This window comes from Salvia hispanica, chromosome 5 (genome assembly GCF_029641045.1).
Source record: "Salvia hispanica isolate PSC_SH4W2 chromosome 5, Shi_PSC_v1, whole genome shotgun sequence".
NCBI classification, from domain to species: Eukaryota; Viridiplantae; Streptophyta; class Magnoliopsida; order Lamiales; family Lamiaceae; genus Salvia; species Salvia hispanica.
In genome coordinates, this window is record NC_142696.1 from 6125214 (window position 1) to 6143414 (window position 18201).

An 18201-nucleotide genomic window follows, 5' to 3' on the forward strand; every position below is an offset into this window, starting at 1 on the left:
AATGGTCCAGATCATAGTTTTGAGTTTGTACAATATTTAGAGTTTTCATTTGATCACATTCCGATTTGTATATTGATGTATTATTATAATTTGTATTCTGATAGATAAATATGATTTTTATACTCATAGCTATCGATAAATAAATTTATTCATTAAATATATTATTAAATACTCCCTCCGTCCCCGATTAGTAGTCACACTTTAACCGGGCACGGGTTTTAAGAAATGTAAAGAAAAGTTAGTTGGAAAAGTTAGTGGAATGTGAGATCCACTTTTTATATAGGGTAACTGCTTTTAAAGTCACCAACTTTCCATGAATTCCGGTTTTTCCCACAAACTTTAAAAAGTTCGTGTAATGTCATGAGCTTTATTGTCGGTTGTCATTTTCCCATGTCAAGTTTTCCAGTCTGATTCAAATTGTTCGTTTCCTATTAAGGCAATGTCCAAATTCTTTTATCTTACTATCGTTATCTTCTTCTTTGAAATAGCTTCGCGTGGGTACCTTGTACGCCTCAATCGGAACTCGGATGAAGAAGTTATGGTCATTTGATGATGGTTGCGACCTTTGTGCAACCTTATACTATCATAATGGCCATATCTTCTTTATCCGAGTTCTGATTGAGGCGTACAAGGTACTCACGCGAAGCTATTTCAAAGACAAAGATAACGATAGTAAGATAAAAGAATTTGGACATTGTCTTAATAGGAAACGAACTGTTTGAATCAGACCGGAAAACCTGACATGGGAAAATGACAACCGACAATAAAGTTCGTGACATTACACTAACTTTTTAAAGTTCGTGGGAAAAACCGGAATTCATGGAAAGTTAGTGACTTTAAAAGCAGTTACCCCTTTTTATATTGATTTTATAATAAAATGTGAGTGGTGTGAGTTAGTGGAATGTTGGACCTACTTACCATTTATGGTAAAAATGAATTGTGACTCTTAATTGGGGACGAACTAAAATGGAAAAGTGTGACTTTTAATCGGGGACAGAGGAAATACTAATGAATAGAAATAAACAATCAATATGATTGATAAATTCATATGATTTGTATATTTATTGTCTTAATGTGTTCTGACTTTGTACTAAGTAAAATCCTTACTATCCCCTCTTATAATTCCTTCCCGGCTGGGTTATACATAATCAAATTTGCCATATAATATCAGAATTATATTTCGAGGGGAATAGTTTTTTTCTACACTATAATAATTACTTATATTACTCCATTCGTACGATTTCAGCCGTTATGATTTATCATTTTTTTTTTCTCATTTTAGGAGTTCCGATTAAAATATTCTATAAATGGTAAGAGGTTTCACATTCTAATTTTTTCCATTCACATTTTATTATTAAACTAATATAAAAGTAGAACTCACAATTCAATAGAGTATTTTTTTTTTATCTAACCTTTTTTATATTTCTTAAAATTCATGCCAAACTCAAATTAGACTTATAAAAGGTGGAATGGAGGGAGTACTAAGACCATCTCCAACCATTTACCCCAAACTCAAATCCATTTTTGAGTATTCATCACACTAAAAAGTAGTTTTACTCCAACTATTTATCAAATTCAAAATTTACACCATTTTTGAGTGTCTCACAAAATTTTTGCAGTATTTGGTGTTATTTCACAAAATACACTAAAAATGGGTTTGAGTTTGGCGTATAGAGAGAAGATTTCTGTACCAAAAATGACTCATTTTTGGAGCATGGTCGAAAATTGTCTTATTAAAACGCATACGTCAATCTATTTAATTCGTATCCCTCAAATTCGGGCAACCTTATTTGGGATTGGAACAATATCTCCATCAACTATACTAACATATAGTATTAGGTAAAAAACAAATGAAGAACTAAAATATTAGGTAATGTGATGCTAACCAATCAAAATTTAGCAAGATAGTTGCTATAGTGATAGACATGATTATGTGTACTACCCAACTTTAATCAATTACTAAAATATTACTTTTTAATTCATAATTATAAAATGTAATGCAGAAGCTTGTCAACTTAATTAGACAATAAGAAACCTTATTTATTAAAATTAACTTCAAATGCATTAATTGGCCAATGCCAATAACCAATAATTTTGATTAATAAATTTATGAGTTGATTAAGCATTAGTCAGTACCTATTGATTTAATATGCATCTTAGATTCAAGGTTGTTATAGTCTGAATGGTTAGTTTTTGATACTTTATTTTATCATTATTACGGTATACCGCACTTTTACGGTATAATTTATACGATACGGTGTACCATACGCAATAATACATACTGTTATCGTATCGGAATATTACGGTGTAACAAAAAACTGATTTTATATTTTTTGATGTGGTAAATACAGTATTTCGACATTTTTGGCCCTAAATTTGGATTGAGTAAATCCACTTTCTCACACCACAATTCGACCGTTCCATTTTCAGCAATCTAAAACGGTGCTTTCCAATTATCGCATAAACGCTACCAATCTTTCCATTTCAGTTTCAACTTTCAATCTCTTCAATGGAAATAGTCGCGACTGCCCATCTCCATGTGCAATCTCACTCTACTGGTTTTATCTTGCTTGTTTATTCTCACACGAAACTCCCGCAACATTTCGTGTCTTTCTTGCTTCTTCTCATTTCCCTTTTCTCTTCCTCTTTTCTACTCCTATCTAAAAGCATGAAAGGACACTTCATTTTCAGATAGTTTTGAAAATTTTGCAGCTTCCACTTCATGGCTTCAACTATGAAGAGTTTTTCGCTGTCACGGCCTCATTTTGCTTCGAATTTGGAGAGAGTGGCTCATTCTAGATATTCAAGTAGGTGTTTATCTAGTAAGGATCCCGCAGCTGCATTATCTGTGAAAGTGAATGGTGCAGTGAAGGAGGAGAGAGGGAAGGTTGTGATTGAGGGGAAGGGGAGAGAGGAGGTGGTAAAGTTGGAAGCTTTGTGGGAAGATGGCTATGGGACTGAAACTGTGCAAGATTACCTTGATTATGCCGGAGATATAATCAAGCCGGACGGTGGGCCGGTGCGGTGGTTCACCCCAATCTCTTGTGGGCCCCATTTGAGAGGCTCACCTCTGCTACTTTTCTTGCCTGGTAAATCATTGATTCTTGATTGCTGTTCATTAATTTCTGAAATATTTCTACTTAAAAAGAATATATTTTGAAGTTCTACTTTTTGATGCAGGAATAGATGGTTTGGGACTCGGCCTTATCCTGCACCATAAGTCTCTTGGAAAGTAAGTGGAATATTTAAGTAAGAGTTTTTGTGTATTCAAATGCATAATTGCTATGCTTTTTGTGTGGAGAGATAGTGTATTGAGTTCATTTGACGTTCAATTTTCATGATCCTTTACATTGAAGAATCGGTGTTAGTAATTTATATGCATCTATGCCAAGCAACAAAGTCTATGTTGATTGGAAATTTGAATATAAAAACATTCTGTGGTAGCAGTATGTATCTTGCTCCTTTAGTTTGTTCATTATAATGGTTTTTTTTTCTTTGGTCTCAGGGTCTTTGATGTTCGGTGCATGCATATCCCAGTGCAAGATCGAACCCCATTTGCAGGTATCTGTGTTTATGGTAGCATAATCAAATTCAAACAATGTATTATTCTTTGGTTTATTGCTCTGTCATGCTTCCTGTGACCTGAAAATTTTCTTGGTTTCATATGAGTAACACAAAACTCTTATATTCGTAAATTTTCTAGAGTTGGTAGTGTGGGTTGAACAAACTTTGAGAACCGAGCACTCTTCATGTCCTAATAAGCCCATATATCTGGTGGGAGATTCCTTTGGTGGATGCTTGGCTCTTGCAGTTGCAGCACGGAATCCTGATATTGACCTTGTAGTCATACTAGCTAATCCAGGTCTGTTTCAGAAACTCGTTAGTGACTTATTCAAAAATTTCAGATACACCGGTTGATAACTGTGGCTGGCAGATAGGGAAGTTTAACTGATTATTCGTTTTTTTCAGCAACTTCATTTGGAAGGTCTCAGCTGCAGCCTTTTCTACCTTTGTTGGAAGCATTGCCTAATGAACTTCATAGTGCTTTTCCTTATTTTTTGAGCTTTGTTATGGGTATGTACTCAATACTCTTCGATATCTTATTCTATTGTTTTAAGTAGTCAATTTATCTGACGTTATGCCGTTGCCATCGATTAGCTATCTGGATTTCTGTGAGGATTCCATGTGATTTAGGTGTTCTAATAGCACATCTGTAGACATATTTCTAACAATTTTCTCTGTGGATTTGTTAATAGCAGCATTTTAAGTTTGCTGTTATTTCTAGAAATATTCCATGTGTCTCATTTAGGGATTTTAAGTTTGTAGCAACATTGATAATACACCTCTGATTACCATCTTGTGAACAAGATTTTATCTGGAAACATATATTTTGTTCAAACTGTCTTGATTGTAAACTGTCTACCATTCTGAAACCAGGTGATCCAGTAAAGATGGCCGCGGTGAATATTGATACAGCGGGCCCTCCTAACCAATACTTTGAACAGTTAGCGAACAACCTTCTTGCTATGCTGCCACGTCTTTCTGTAAGAACATTGGTTCCTTTTGCTTGATTCATATCTGCACTTAGTTTTCAAAAGTTATTTCTAAGAAAGGAGATTGTGATTTGGGAGCTTTTTGTAACCTGCCGATAAAAGAATGGCAGGAGAAACAAATGAAGCAAAAACGATGCTCAATGGAACTGTTTGCATCACATGTAATTGCATCACCCACTTTACAGGGCAACACACCCACACTCACACATATATATGTACATGTCTACAGGCTTCTTGATAAATTACTAGCTACTTATTCAATAAAATATGGATAGGGCTTGGCTGATATCATACCAAAAGAAACCCTGCTTTGGAGACTGAAGCAGTTGAATACAGGTGCTGCTTATGCTAATTCTCGTCTTCATGCCGTTAAAGCTGAAGTACTTGTTCTTGCTAGGTTTCTTCTCAATCTTTCTCTACTGTTCAATATTATAATTTGTACAGCAAAAGGATAAAACCAATCTTCTTCTTCTTCTTTGGGAGGCAAGAAACAATAAATCATCTAGGAAATTATCTCAATAATTTACCATATGCATCTGTTCTAGACTTTTACGTCCTAAAGTTTAACTAATTGTTCAATTGTGTTCTTTATATTGTTAAGATTTGTCCAAATTACATTTGATGTGACTTGTTCTTGGCACACACTCATTACTGATGGATCATGCATCTCAGTGGCAAGGATGGCATGCTTCCCAGTAGAGATGAAGCTTGGAGGCTCTTAAAATCACTGAAAAATTGCAATATAAGATACTTCAAAGACAATGGGCATACCATATTATTGGTAGGTGGGGATATTATTATGGTTTCTCCAGAGATGTATAAGAACGTTTCCTTGCATTAAAGGACTTTTCCTTGTTGGTTTTTGTTTCTGAAATGCCTCTTGCGAAGATTGAAGTATGCAAATATATATTCATAAGATTAATGTTTGAGTGTTTACACTTTGTTTTTTGCCACTGTCTTCTTCTCACATATTGAACATATCAAGTTTTATTTTTACAGGAGGATGGTATTAATCTATTGACCATTATCAAAGCTACTAACATGTACCGTCGGTCCAGAAACCATGATTATGTGATGGATTTCTTACCTCCTAGTAAATCCGAGTTCAAGCTAGCAATCGAGGGAAATGAGTAAATTTCCAACATGATTCTTTATCCTTGTATATTTCATTCTTACGCTAAGAACATAACCGAGAAGATTTAGTCATGTATGTCATATTCTATTACATGTGAATTAATCGAATACAAATACAGACTCCTTCAGAATTTTGGAGGTCCAGTGTTCTTGTCTACTATGAAAGATGGGAAGATCGTGAGAGGCCTAGATGGAGTTCCCGAGGAAGGTCCAGTCTTGTTAGTTGGTTATCACATGCTTATGGGTTTAGAGCTATCACCATTAGTCCTACAATTTCTGCACGAGAAGAAGATCTTGGTTCGTGGTATAGCACATCCAACTTTGTTTTCAGATGTTATTGAAAGTGAAAATAAGGAGTTTTCGTTTTACGACTATACAAAATTATTCGGCGCACTACCTGTCAGCGCAAGCAATCTTTTCAAGCTGTTTAAAACAAAATCTCATGTGTTGTTGTACCCTGGTGGCGCTCGAGAGGCTCTCCACAAGAGGGTTAGTATGCATCTGTTTCGTATTTCTTCATCTCATGAAACTAGCTAAGAAGATGATCAGAAAGATGTTTGTATCAATCTCAAGATATCAGTGTCCGATATGTAAAACTTGGATGATTACAAATTAATTATTTGAACTTGATGGGAAGTTTTTGTTGATCAGGGTGAAGAGTATAAATTATTCTGGCCAGATCAGCCGGAATTTGTGAGGATGGCTGCAAGATTTGAAGCCACTATCGTACCTTTTGGAGTTATCGGAGAGGATGACCTAGCTCAGGTATCGTTGTAACTACATTCGTGATAAGAAATATTATTTGTAAACAAACTTGCGTTGCGTATAACCATTCGCGTTTTCTTATTGGCAGTTAGTCCTGGACTATAATGACATGATCAAAATCCCATATTTGGGTGATCTAATAAGAAGCGAAAATGAAAAGGCACAAGAATTTAATTTCAGGTATAGCCACCTTACACTCTCAGCTTGCTGTTGTAACATGTGCTTAGAGTTGAATGCCATTGCTGCAGGGCTGGGGCGAGTGGTGAGGTTGCGAATCAGGATCTGTATGTTCCCGTAATCGTACCGAAGATTCCTGGGCGGCTGTACTACCTATTTGGGAAGCCGATTCAAATGAAGGGGAGGAAAGAGACGTTGAAGGACAGAGAAAAAGTGCGAGAGCTCTATCTGTCGATCAAGTCTGAAGTAGAGGCAAGCATGTCGTACCTGCTCAAGAAAAGAGAACATGATCCGTACAGGAATATCATTGATAGAGCCATGTACCGAGCTTTTCGTGCTCCCATGGATCAGGTCCCAACTTTTGAACCATAGATGACTGACTGGTTCCAAGGTAACTTTCTGATCACAATGGACTCTTGCTTCTGCTCAAGGTTTGATCGTATTGTTCGTGGTGTCACACAAACTCTGGATCGTAGTTGACGAACGTAGTGGTACATTTGCAATCATTCAAATATTTGGGATGAAATACAAATTTATTATTATGTAGGGAACTAGTATGTAAATATAAACTTTATCTGAAATGTATCCAACACCTTCAATTCATGCCAATGCTAATAAATACTGATTACCAAAGCTCTAAATAAGTTACTTAACATTTTTACTGTTACAATTGATACTAAACGAAACAACACAACAAAACCATCCATGGTTAGAGTACTCTCTCTACCTGGTTACATTAGCAATTAGTTAAAAGTTTCAAGAATATATGCCAAGTTTTAGCTCAAAATCTCTGCCAGTTACCACCACCACCGCTGAAACCATCGAAGTCGCCTCTAACAGGCATCCCGGACCTATCTAGGCGTCCGGATCCAGGGTAAGCCTTGCTGGTGAAGTTGGTGTGCAACGTAGACACTCTCTGAGCAGGCCTTGAATCGCCATAGCCGTGAACTGAATACCTCTTGGTAGAGCTCGATCTCTCGTAGTTAGGCCTCTGCCTCGGAGCACTGAGCGATCTCACCTTAGCTTTAGAGGATTCTGTGTAAGACATGTAGTTTGGATGATCAGAGTAACCGCTCAGGCAGCTTCTCGTACCATCACTCTTGGTAGGGGTGAAGGGGCCTCCTCTTTTGGACCTCGATGATGCTGAATAGAATGCCGGGCTGTTGTCAGCAGTGCAGAAGGCGCTCTCGTCTGGGTCCTCCTCTGCAAACTTGAAGGGGCTCAAGGACTGAACTTCGCCTGATGACATGCTCCGTACTGACTGTCGGGCTGTGGAGTCCTTGGATGTGGTGTAGCTCGGACAGTTCTGATCGGAGCCTAGGCTAAGATGAGACGAGTAGAAGAGGGTCCTACGCTTGGAAGTGACATGATGTATATTACCGGTGTCCACTTCAAGAATCTTGTCGCTTCTATCATCGCCTTGCTCCCACAACCTCCTGCTGTCCATCAACAGCACACGGCTAGCATGTGGCTTCTCTGGATCGTGGTGGTGGGGAGTTCCGCTTGACCTCGAACCATTCCTCTGCATTTTCATTAGTAGGCATATGGTTAGAGATAGTTAGCAAACCAAACCACAACAATCAACAAACCTTTAGCATCATTGTTTGCTCATGCTTCATGCTCCTAGACCGAGTAGCATGCTCGAATTTCTCAGGTGTTGCTGGCCCCTACAAAGCAACCATTTATTATTCGAACATATGCAAACTAACTCATAGTTGCTCGAGCCCCCCACCTACTAGCCCGGGGGCTAACGTCTTTTATTGAGGCTCAACTTATGCACAATGCCATAGCATGGAACAATGAAAACAAATTTATTTGACCCCAACTAGTTTGTACAAATATGTAATAGTATTGTCAAATATAGAGGGTAGCTAATTGTTTATGAGCATTATTTTGAAGGGTAAAATATGATAAGAGTGAAAGGAATGGTCCCCCCTTCTAATTAGGTAATGTTTATGTCATAGTACTACTATCTACTATCTACTACCAACCAATTCAAGTTTTAAATCAATGGGAGGGAAAATAGAATAACTTTCTCACCGGATAATTGAAGTGAGAGGATTTTGTGCTCGAGTGTGGGGATTCCGACATCAGAGCCCGAACAGCCCTAGCTCGCACTTGTGCTCGGACAAGCGCCTGCAACCGGTGCATGGCATATGCAGTTTGCCGCCTCACGAGGTGACCCCTCACGAGTGCTTGCAGCTTCACCAGCGCCTTGAGCGCCCGTAGAGCTCTCCTCGACTACACATCATATTCATGAAAATTTTAAAATTTGGTGGCGCTCAAGACTTGATTATTTTTTTCACTTTTGACGATATATAGGATGGTGACATGTTATGGAAAATGTGGGCACTGCAAAGTGAAAATGAGAGGCATACATGCATGTACATAATTGATAAATGTAGTAGTAATAAAGTAATGCAGCTTTATATCCAAACATGTACCAAACCTAGATCTAAATTGCCATTTAATACATGTTCCTAATTTCTGTCCGTAACATTTACTAGAAGAATCAAGAAACGTAGTAGTAGTAGTAGCACATAAATTAGGTGGTTGCAAAAGTGAAGAAGCCCAGAAAATAGATGAGTAAACTAAAATCCAAGTCAAAGAAGTAGCACTATATCACTAAGTACATCACAGTACATAGTATGAAATCTTGAGCAGAAGGAGAGAGAGTGTGACAAATGAAGTTTTAGTGATTATTACTCCTATTAAAAAAATGTTGCACCGACCACGTACACCACATTGGACAAATCCCATTAATGCATCACATTATTTAAATAATCAATAAATAATGTTTCACAAAATTCTTTTTTTCTCTTTTGGAATGAGGCCAGTCGCCCTCCACAGAGATTCAACTCAGCCTTTTTGAAGTTTGACATCACAATAATTCTTCCAAGTAGAAAATCATAGATACAAAATCTGTCAAAAAATTTTTAGTAGTAGTACTCACTCATCTCAACTAGTTAAGTCGTATTTCTTGTTGGATTTCACGATTAAGTTGGATTATATTCTTAGATTGAAAAAAACACAATATTTAATCACTCTTTCTCTATTTCATCACTTACTTCTATTTCGTCATTTATAAGTTTTGACTCAATATAGAGAGTATGTGATAAAAGCAAAGCAGATGAAAAAGAAAGAGAATAAGAAGAAATTAGGCAATCTGAGTAGATTGATTTGATTTGACAAACCAGATAGGCGCGGAAGTGAGACTGAATGGCGACGGCAGCCCACTCCTCGCGGCGCGCGGCGGAGATGTTCCTGCCGCTGGTAGTGAGCTGAACAACCGCGGCGGCAGCGTGAGCGGCGGCGACGGCGGCCTCAGCGACGGCGGCGGTGGCGGCAGCGACGGCGATGGCGTGCTTGCTGGCCTCAGCGTCTTGGTCCGGGAGGTGCTTGTGGCGGGCGGCGAAGGTCCATTTCTTAGGCGAGTGGCGGTGGGTGGAGTCGGAGGGCTTCAGGCCGAGGAGGCCTCTGAACCATTTGGCGGCCTTGCCCATGTGATGTGATGTGATGTGAAGAAGAACTAAGAAGAGAGAGAAACTAAGAGTCGAAAATGGAGGGGAGTCAACTCCAGAGTCACCCTTTTTCTTGTGAGAAGTTGCGGCTTTTTATAAACTGTTGAATTATCTGGGAATCACTCCTTTTTCTACTACTTGGTAGTATTACTCTATTGTCCTACGAGTAAAAGAATAATTTAATGCTGCGTTTATCAGTACTACAATTCACACGCTTTGGATCCAAATGTCATAATTATAATTGTTTACAATTTTCGATTACTCTTGTGGGATTGGCCGTCCCAATAATAAGGAAGTATTTATCTTAATTGTTATCCAATTTAATGTTATACTTCCTCCGGTTCTGAAAAATATGATTTATTTTCTTTTTCGTTCATTCTTGAAATGTATGAATTTTTTAATTTTGAAAATTTTCTTTTCTGATAAAGTGAGATTCATTCTTCACTAATAATTTTAATTGTTTCTTATGCACCTATAATGCATCATAACTTGTGCCCAACCAAATGTCCATATTTTTCAAAAATGTAGGGAGTTTCATACTGATAACACCTACTACTGATCATTTAAAATATGAAGTGATTTTAGATCTTAGATAGATATTGCTATGGGATTTTGGATCTATCTAATTGTGCTTAATCCAAGTAATTGTGAATGACCATATGATTGTGAGTGGCTCAAGTCTTTAGTGGCCCGTTAACTAACCTGATGTGATCGCAACATGGAACTCCACATGGATCGTGGCTCTTAGCCATCCGATTGAGGTGTGTTTCTTTTGTGAGACTTAAGTCTCTTACGACAATTTGAGTCATTCATTCACACACTTTCTCTCTCTCTCTCTCTCTCACTCTGTCTGTGATTAGGGTTTTCTCTCTAGATCTCTTCGACCTTTATCTTCGATCATCTTCCTTGAGTGTTCTATCTCTTGTGTTGGTGAGTTGAACGTCGATTTCCCTAGCAGATATAACTTTTGTGTTGCCTTGCGAAGTCTGACGTTTGGTTGAACTCTCTAGTTCGATCTGCTAAGTCGAGGGGATCTAGACAGTTATTTGTCAATTTTGAGAGTTTCTGTGTTCTTTGAGTCTTGTGGAGACAATGCGAAGAGTTGTGTGAACGATAGTGTGCTGAATGGGGTTCGTTGTGCGATAATTGGTGAGACCTAGGGTTTCTATGGCCGACACTTTGGGCGTCATTCCACGATTGCTCACCTTGTGGTTTTTGGTGAGATAGCAGAGGGTTTGGTCGGTGCAGCTGCGTTGCAATCTGAGCCAACTTCTTGTTTTACTATTTTGTCATTTTTTCTATTCTTCTACAGATCTAGTTAGATTTGTGGTTTCTGTTACTACTAATTCTTCTATTTAGTGTGCTGGAAATATTATATGATAGCTTGAACTTGAATCGTTTGAGATTCGTGTAGCTAGGGTTCAGATTATATCTTGTACATGTAGCTGAATTGTGCTTTGTATCTTGGTCTGTTCTCTGAGAAATTTTTGACCATCTCTCACCTATCGACTGAAAAGAGGTCTCGAAAATAGTGAATCTGTCCCTACAGTGGTATCAGAACCTTAGTTCGGGGGCTGACATTTGTGGTCCAGGGTTCGGTCGATATCAGAACCTTGGTTCGGGGGCTAACATTTGTGGTCCGGGGTTCGGTCGATTGCTTGCACATTATCCGATGTTTCTATATGAGCTCCATTGATACTTGTGGTAATCTGAGATTTGTGCGGTCTTTGGCCTTGTGGTTTTCATTTGTGGGGAGGTTTGTTGGAATGCAAACCACATTTCGCATAGCAAAATGAGTAAGAGTTGCAAGCAATATATGTGCCACCCCAACTCCATTATTATGAGGCTTTTTGGGGAATGTTCCAAAAGCAAAATCGTAAGGGCTCTGCCCCAAAGTGGACAATATCATACCACTATAAAGTTCGAAAATTGACCAACAAACCCTACTTTGCAATTATTATGATAATTGAATTTATTATTAAAAATAATCACATTTGTTAAAATATTTGTAATAAAATTTTAGACAGAATCATAGTATTTTAATTAAATAAGTTTTTTATTCATTTTATTTACACTATCACAATGATATGAAGAGAAATAAATTGTTCCTTTTTCTACAGAGTAAAAATTTGGGCAAAATACTCTTTTATTTGGAAATTCACTTTTATTCTGTCATATATATTTTCAAAACCATTGGTATTTTACTACTATTAATTTCAAGTTTTAATTTCGTACTAGTACATATTGGTTGATCTTTCAAAGGAGAAAAATTATTAGTTTACAAGTATAAGAAAATACATGCCATTTACATTTTTTAATATTATATTGTTAGGTTTGTGTTAAAATGACAACCCCTCTTAAAATGACACCGTGACACCACTTACACAGCAATATTACAAACACTACACAGCAATATTACAAACACTACACAGCAATCTATAGATTGTTGTATAGTGTGACGGATATTGCTGGACAAGAAATATTGTTGGATAAAGACCAGCAAATTGCTGACCGTCTTTTTTCAGAATTTTTTTTTTTGCCACGTGGCAGCCTATTATTCGTTCACGTGTACAAATGATTGGCTAAGAATGGTGGTATGGTGTTATTTTAAGGGGTGGTGGCACCCTAACATGCCCCTATATTGCTATGTATAATTTTTTTTTATCTTTTATTAAGAATTTTTCAAAATAAATACTTAGATAATTACATCTTCATTCATATAATTTCAACAATAGTATGAATGATCATGTATTAATCTTTCTTTATATATTTTTCCATGTGCTATACTATACATAAAATATTTGAAATAACAAGCTTCAAATTATATTTCAAATCATAAAAATTATAGCAATCGAAAGAAATGAAATAGTAAAATTACAATGTACATGATGAGATCCAAATTAAAAATGATATAAATTAATTAGTTTTTAGAATATAAGGACAATTTAAATAAATTTATGAAAATTAGTTTATACTTAATTGTTTTATGGAATAAAAAACGTTAAGTAGTTGACAGACAAGGGAGTACTAGCAAAATTAATATACAAATAATTTTATAATATAATTTATTATTATATTATGTTAGTATACCTTGAATCTGTATAGGATTAGGTTTCCTAATTAGGATAGGATTATGTTTTCTAGGCCTAGTCTGTCTCATATGTGCCTATTTATATGAGAGTAGAGCACATAATTTTGTGATCTAAGATCCAATCTGAAATCTGTAGCCACAATCTGAAAACACTCTGACTAATATTTGTTCTCCATTTTTGCTCGTGGACATAGCCAACGGAACGTTGGTGAACCACGTAAATTGTGTCTTCTTTACGTATCTGTTTGTCTCGATTACACAATTGCTCTATTATGTCACAATAAACTGGTATCTAGAGCTTAGTTTTCGAACCTAGGGTTTCTGAATTACATATCAGTTAGGGTTTCTGAATTCCGCATCTGTTAGGGTTTCTATGTTAATCGATCAAGATGTCCGCTCTGAACGTGAAGATCGACAAATTTACTGGGAGAAATAGTTTCGGTCTATGGCAGATCAAGATGTGATCTTTGCTGAAACAACAAGGGTTGTGGGCGCCGCTAACTGCAAAAGGAAAGGCGAAAAAGGCAGACGAGAAGGATGACGAGTGGGTAACCCTAGATGAAAAGGCTCACTCGACAATCATGTTGTGCCTTGTAGGAATCAGATCACTCGGGCTTCACTAATTACCGGGACCTCTTTTATTGATTGATCTCTGAGATTGCTAATCTCAGACAATACAAGCCAAGTACAAAGGTTGTTACAAGATTACAAGTAATCTACATCGCTAAGATGTCTTGCTATTACAGATTGTTACCCTAATTGAAACCCTAACTCTTTCCATATTCTTGACCAATTTGGAATCCGAGTCCTTATCAATTAGTACCTGCACACTAAGATAGACAAGTTAGAATACTAACACAAGACCCTTTCGGATCTAAGTAACAACAAGTAACAGCAACTAAGACAGAACAATAAGGGTGTGGCTCAGGTCACAACAGTGACTACACTAGGCCAAGGACCTGCCCACACGCTTCTACCACAAGTCACAAGATGAGAAACCGTCGAATGCTAGGTCAGAACCCCTAGCCACACCGATTGCCACACAAACTGTCAGAACCCCTCGCAATCACCAGAAACCCACAAGATCCTCACAAGTTCTCATTTCTTGAACGCCAGACTTCACCAGATTCAAACCCTAGGTAAGAATCCTCCAAGCACTCTAATGGAAACCGAGAAAGTATCCAAACTCAAGATCTAAACCGATAGAACCCACTAAAACAAGGATAAATCGGTGTAAACCAAAGATCTGAGGAGTTCACTGGCAAAGTCGCCTGAAAACAAGAGAGAGAAAGAAGAGAGAAGGCAGAGAGAGTTCTGGAGTGAAAGAGAGAGAGAGAGATAGTGAAAACAGAATAGGGTAAGTGAGAGTTCGGCCTCTCACTTAACAAACACAGCTCAAGATCAACGGCCTCAAAGCAGGATCCGGGAGAGAGCTCCACGTGGCAAGCATCGGTGTGGTCAAGGTAAGTAATGGGTCAAGCCGGATTAGGCTTCCCATACACAATATTGGGCTTTATCATTTAACCAATTGGGACTAGCCCAAAACAATTAAATACAAAGGCCCAAACCATAAGTAGACCACAAATATTCAACATGCATGTCGGACGATGTTTTCATCGAAGTCGCTGATCAGGAAACTGTGGCTTCTCTTGGGACGAAGTTGGAGAGTCTATACATGACGAAGTCTCTAATAAATAAGTTGCTCTCGATTACGCATGCAGGAAGTTACGCCCCTTCGGGATCATCTGAAAATTTTGAACAAAATTTTGCTGGATTTGCATAATGTTGAAGTTAAAGTAGAAGATGAGGATGCTACTTTAATTCTGCTAGTTTCTTTGCCTGAGTCGTATGAGAATTTTGTTGTCTCTTTTATGACTAGGAAAGAAACTCTGTCTCTGGAAGATGTTCGATCTTCTCTCCACATCAGAGAAGATCGGCAACAGGCAACTAGTTTAGCCACAAAAAGTCGGGTTAGAAGAAATCTGGAAAGAAGAAGTCAAAATCAAAAGGGGGATCGAAAGGTTTCCAACCGCACTGGAAGTATGATTGTCCGAAGAAGAAAAAGAAAGAGGGCAAGAAAGGGGATGCCAATGGTTCAGCAACTGTGGCAGAAGCTGATGACTCAGATTCTGAAGTAAGCCTGGCGCTAGTTGCAGATGACCAGCCACACAGCAAGGATGTGTGGATTTTTGACTCAGGAGCATCGTATCATCTGTGTCCGCACAGGGAGTGTTTCACCACTTACGAGCAGATAGATGGAGGCAATATTACCATGGCCAACAGTGTTGTCTGCAAGGTGGTTGGCATTGGCTCTATCAGAATAAGGACTCATGATGGGGTGTTCTGCACCTTGAACGATGTCAGGCATGTTCCAGAGATGACGAAAAATCTGATATCTCTGAGTACCTTTGACAGTAAGAGATTCAGCTTCAAAGGTGAAGGTGGAGTAATGCATATTATGAAAGGTTCGAAGGTGGTTCTGACAGCCTTGAAACGGGGTACTTTGTATATTCTGAAAGGTTCCATCGTGACAGGCTCTGTTGATACTGCATCATCCGAGATTCCGGCCGAGAGTATGACAAAGCTATGGTATATGAGGCTTGATCACATGGGGGAACGAAGGATGCAAATTCTGTCCAAGCATGATTTTCTCTCTTGGCATGAGGTGAAGAAAGTAGGTACTGCTGATAATCCTGCTGATATGTCCACCAAGCCAGTCCCGCAGAGCAAGTTTCAACATTGTTTGGACTTGCTTAACGTCATGAGTTGTTAGTTGCCGAGGAAGGCAAATCTGAGGCAAGGAAGGAGAAGTCTGTTCGTCTGGCATTGTAATGATGCATCTGCAAGGGAGAATTCAAGTCAAGGTGGAGATTTGTTAGTATGGCTTGAATCTGTATAGGATTAGGTTTCCTAATTGGGATAAGATTATGTTTCCTAGACCCAGTCTGTCTCATGTGTGTCTATTTATATGGAAGTAGAGCATAAAATTCTGTGATTTGAGATCCAATATGAAATCTGTAGCCATAATTTGAAAACATTCTGAATAATACTCCCTCCGTCCCGCTTTAGGAGTCCCGGTTGATCAATTTTGGGTGTCCCGCTTTAGGAGTCTCGGTTGGGATAAATTAATAAAAAATGCCTACAAAGTGTTAAAAGTGGGTCCCAACATCCACTACAATTAATAAAAAAGTGTTAAAAGTGGATCCCAACATTCACTACAACTAATAAAAAAGTGTTAAAAGTGGGTCCCAACATCTACTACAATCTATCAATATATAACATGACAGTTGTGGAGAAATTCACAAAAATGCCATTTTAGTTCGTTTTGGCGGGAAAAGTGAGTATACATTGGACAAGTATTTAGATTTACGTGTATGTAGTAAAGAATAAATTGATGTAGAATAGATATTGCCAAAAGTAAATTTACATTGAATAGTGTGAAGACAAGAGGTGATGCATATACCAAAAGTTAGTAATTTACGAGAAATGTTGTCAATCTCAATTAAGGGAAAAGATCTTGATTAAGGAAAAAACTGACATATAAGAACGATAAATTGGTAAGTAAGTATTTAAAATTTGAATTCAAGATTCTAGAATGAAGCCATATTTTTCTATAAATAACAAGCAAAACCTTCAAATATTCGGTAACAAAATTTTCTCCCTCAAGTTGGTATTGTCATTTTCATTTTTAGAGAAGTCCTTCAAATGTTTGTTGATGAATCGGTACTGACGTACTGTGAAGTGATGAATAATATGTGGTCTCAACATTATTAGGAATTTTTTAGATATGTTGTTTCACATTGTTGTAAAGATCAAATTTGCCTAATTTATACCCTGAGAGGTTCAAAACTTGAGATATTTTTCGTTTCTCCTTGCAGTGTAGTGGTGGAGAATTGGAGTGGAGGAAGCTTTGAAAGTTGAAACCATTCTTTTGATGCCTTCAGGCAAGAAAATCGTTGGCATAGATCGCTCGCCATGGCCGTTGAGGCTCTGAAATTGAATACTGCAAAAATCGGACCTCCTTTTCTTCCGGCATTGGAGAAATTCCATCGAAGGCGTACATACATGAGTTTAAGAAAGGGGGGTGGTGAAGCCTGACAAACGGAGAGCTGGCAGGGCGGTTGAGCAGCTAGACGCGATGGCAGCAAGGCGGCGACGTAGGTTAGCCGGCAAGGTAGGGCGGTGGTGTGGGGCCAACTTGCTGTTGCAGAGAAGAACAAAGAGTTTAGTTTTCTATTATAGATTAATTTAAAGTCAATTTTATTTTACCCAATTTTTGAATCTAAGTTCCTCACTCTAAGTCTTATAGTAATTGAAGTTTACATTACTTACTATTTTTCGTTTTTCAACTTTGTAGTCCTGATCAATGGATGGTGTATTTTCAATTTTTTTTCTAATTCATAAATTCGTTTGTATCCTAATTTTAATAAAAAAAATGTAAATACTTTTGATTTTGGTTATTGATATTACTTTACTTCTCTTAATGAGACTAAATTGAATAGTGGTATAATATCATAATTAGTAATTGAATATTAATATGTTTTATCCATATTATCAAAAATAATTTATATTAAAATAATGTTTAATCATTTTGAAAATATATGCTTATTGAAGGCAATTCTCATATGCAATATAGATAACATAGTGCTATTTAAATTTTAATATTTTTTTTATTAGAAGTTAATTTTAATGTTATTCTATTATATTTCTCATTCTTTTGATCCTATGAGTATTAGTTCTTGGATCCGCCGTTAACCGTGAGCTTGGTGCTGCTGCGAGTTCCTATTATTAACGGGAAAGAGAAAGAAATGTTGCACCATCATGAGGTATGGTTTAAGGGGATATAAGTTATTGTACCACTTGGACTTTAGTTTGGGCTTTTATACGTTGGATTCTATTATTTGAACTTTATATGACAGTAGGGGTATACTTATAATTTTATAATAATAGTCAAATTGTG

The 18201-nt window shown here is 37.4% G+C and overlaps 2 protein-coding genes across 2 annotated transcripts; one reads left to right on the top strand and one right to left on the bottom strand.

Annotated features, from left to right (window-relative positions):
* The first annotated feature begins 2392 nt into the window (after positions 1-2392).
* LOC125188567 (phytyl ester synthase 1, chloroplastic-like) lies at positions 2393-7232 on the top strand. The gene is made up of 13 exons (XM_089058803.1): positions 2393-3089; positions 3181-3232; positions 3506-3561; positions 3704-3862; positions 3970-4074; positions 4438-4544; positions 4829-4950; positions 5226-5334; positions 5553-5683; positions 5807-6176; positions 6339-6452; positions 6541-6632; positions 6701-7232. The coding sequence occupies exons 1-13, from the start codon at positions 2723-2725 to the stop codon at positions 6999-7001; spliced, it is 2085 nt and encodes a 694-aa protein (XP_088914929.1). The 5' UTR covers positions 2393-2722; the 3' UTR covers positions 7002-7232.
* LOC125188569 (protein IQ-DOMAIN 22-like) lies at positions 7229-10255 on the bottom strand. The gene is made up of 4 exons (XM_048085501.2): positions 9824-10255; positions 8670-8870; positions 8219-8296; positions 7229-8151 (listed from the first exon to the last, which is right to left on the bottom strand). Exons 1-4 carry the CDS (start codon positions 10130-10132, stop codon positions 7411-7413), a joined length of 1329 nt encoding a protein of 442 aa, XP_047941458.1. The 5' UTR covers positions 10133-10255; the 3' UTR covers positions 7229-7410.
* Positions 10256-18201: the final 7946 nt, after the last annotated feature.

What these genes read in the sequence shown, in the direction of transcription:
- LOC125188567 (XM_089058803.1), top strand. Translation starts at nt 2,723, where the DNA reads ATGGCTTCAACTATGAAGAGTTTTTCGCTGTCACGGCCTCATTTTGCT. An exon ending in GAGAGGATGACCTAGCTCAG is followed by an intron (nt 6,453 to 6,540) that starts GTATCGTTGTAA and finishes TCTTATTGGCAG; the next exon opens with TTAGTCCTGGACTATAATGA. An exon ending in GCACAAGAATTTAATTTCAG is followed by an intron (nt 6,633 to 6,700) that starts GTATAGCCACCT and finishes CCATTGCTGCAG; the next exon opens with GGCTGGGGCGAGTGGTGAGG.
- LOC125188569 (XM_048085501.2), bottom strand. Translation starts at nt 10,132, where the DNA reads ATGGGCAAGGCCGCCAAATGGTTCAGAGGCCTCCTCGGCCTGAAGCCC. An exon ending in CTCACTTCCGCGCCTATCTG is followed by an intron (nt 8,871 to 9,823) that starts GTTTGTCAAATC and finishes TATGATGTGTAG; the next exon opens with TCGAGGAGAGCTCTACGGGC. An exon ending in AGCAAACAATGATGCTAAAG is followed by an intron (nt 8,152 to 8,218) that starts GTTTGTTGATTG and finishes ATGAAAATGCAG; the next exon opens with AGGAATGGTTCGAGGTCAAG.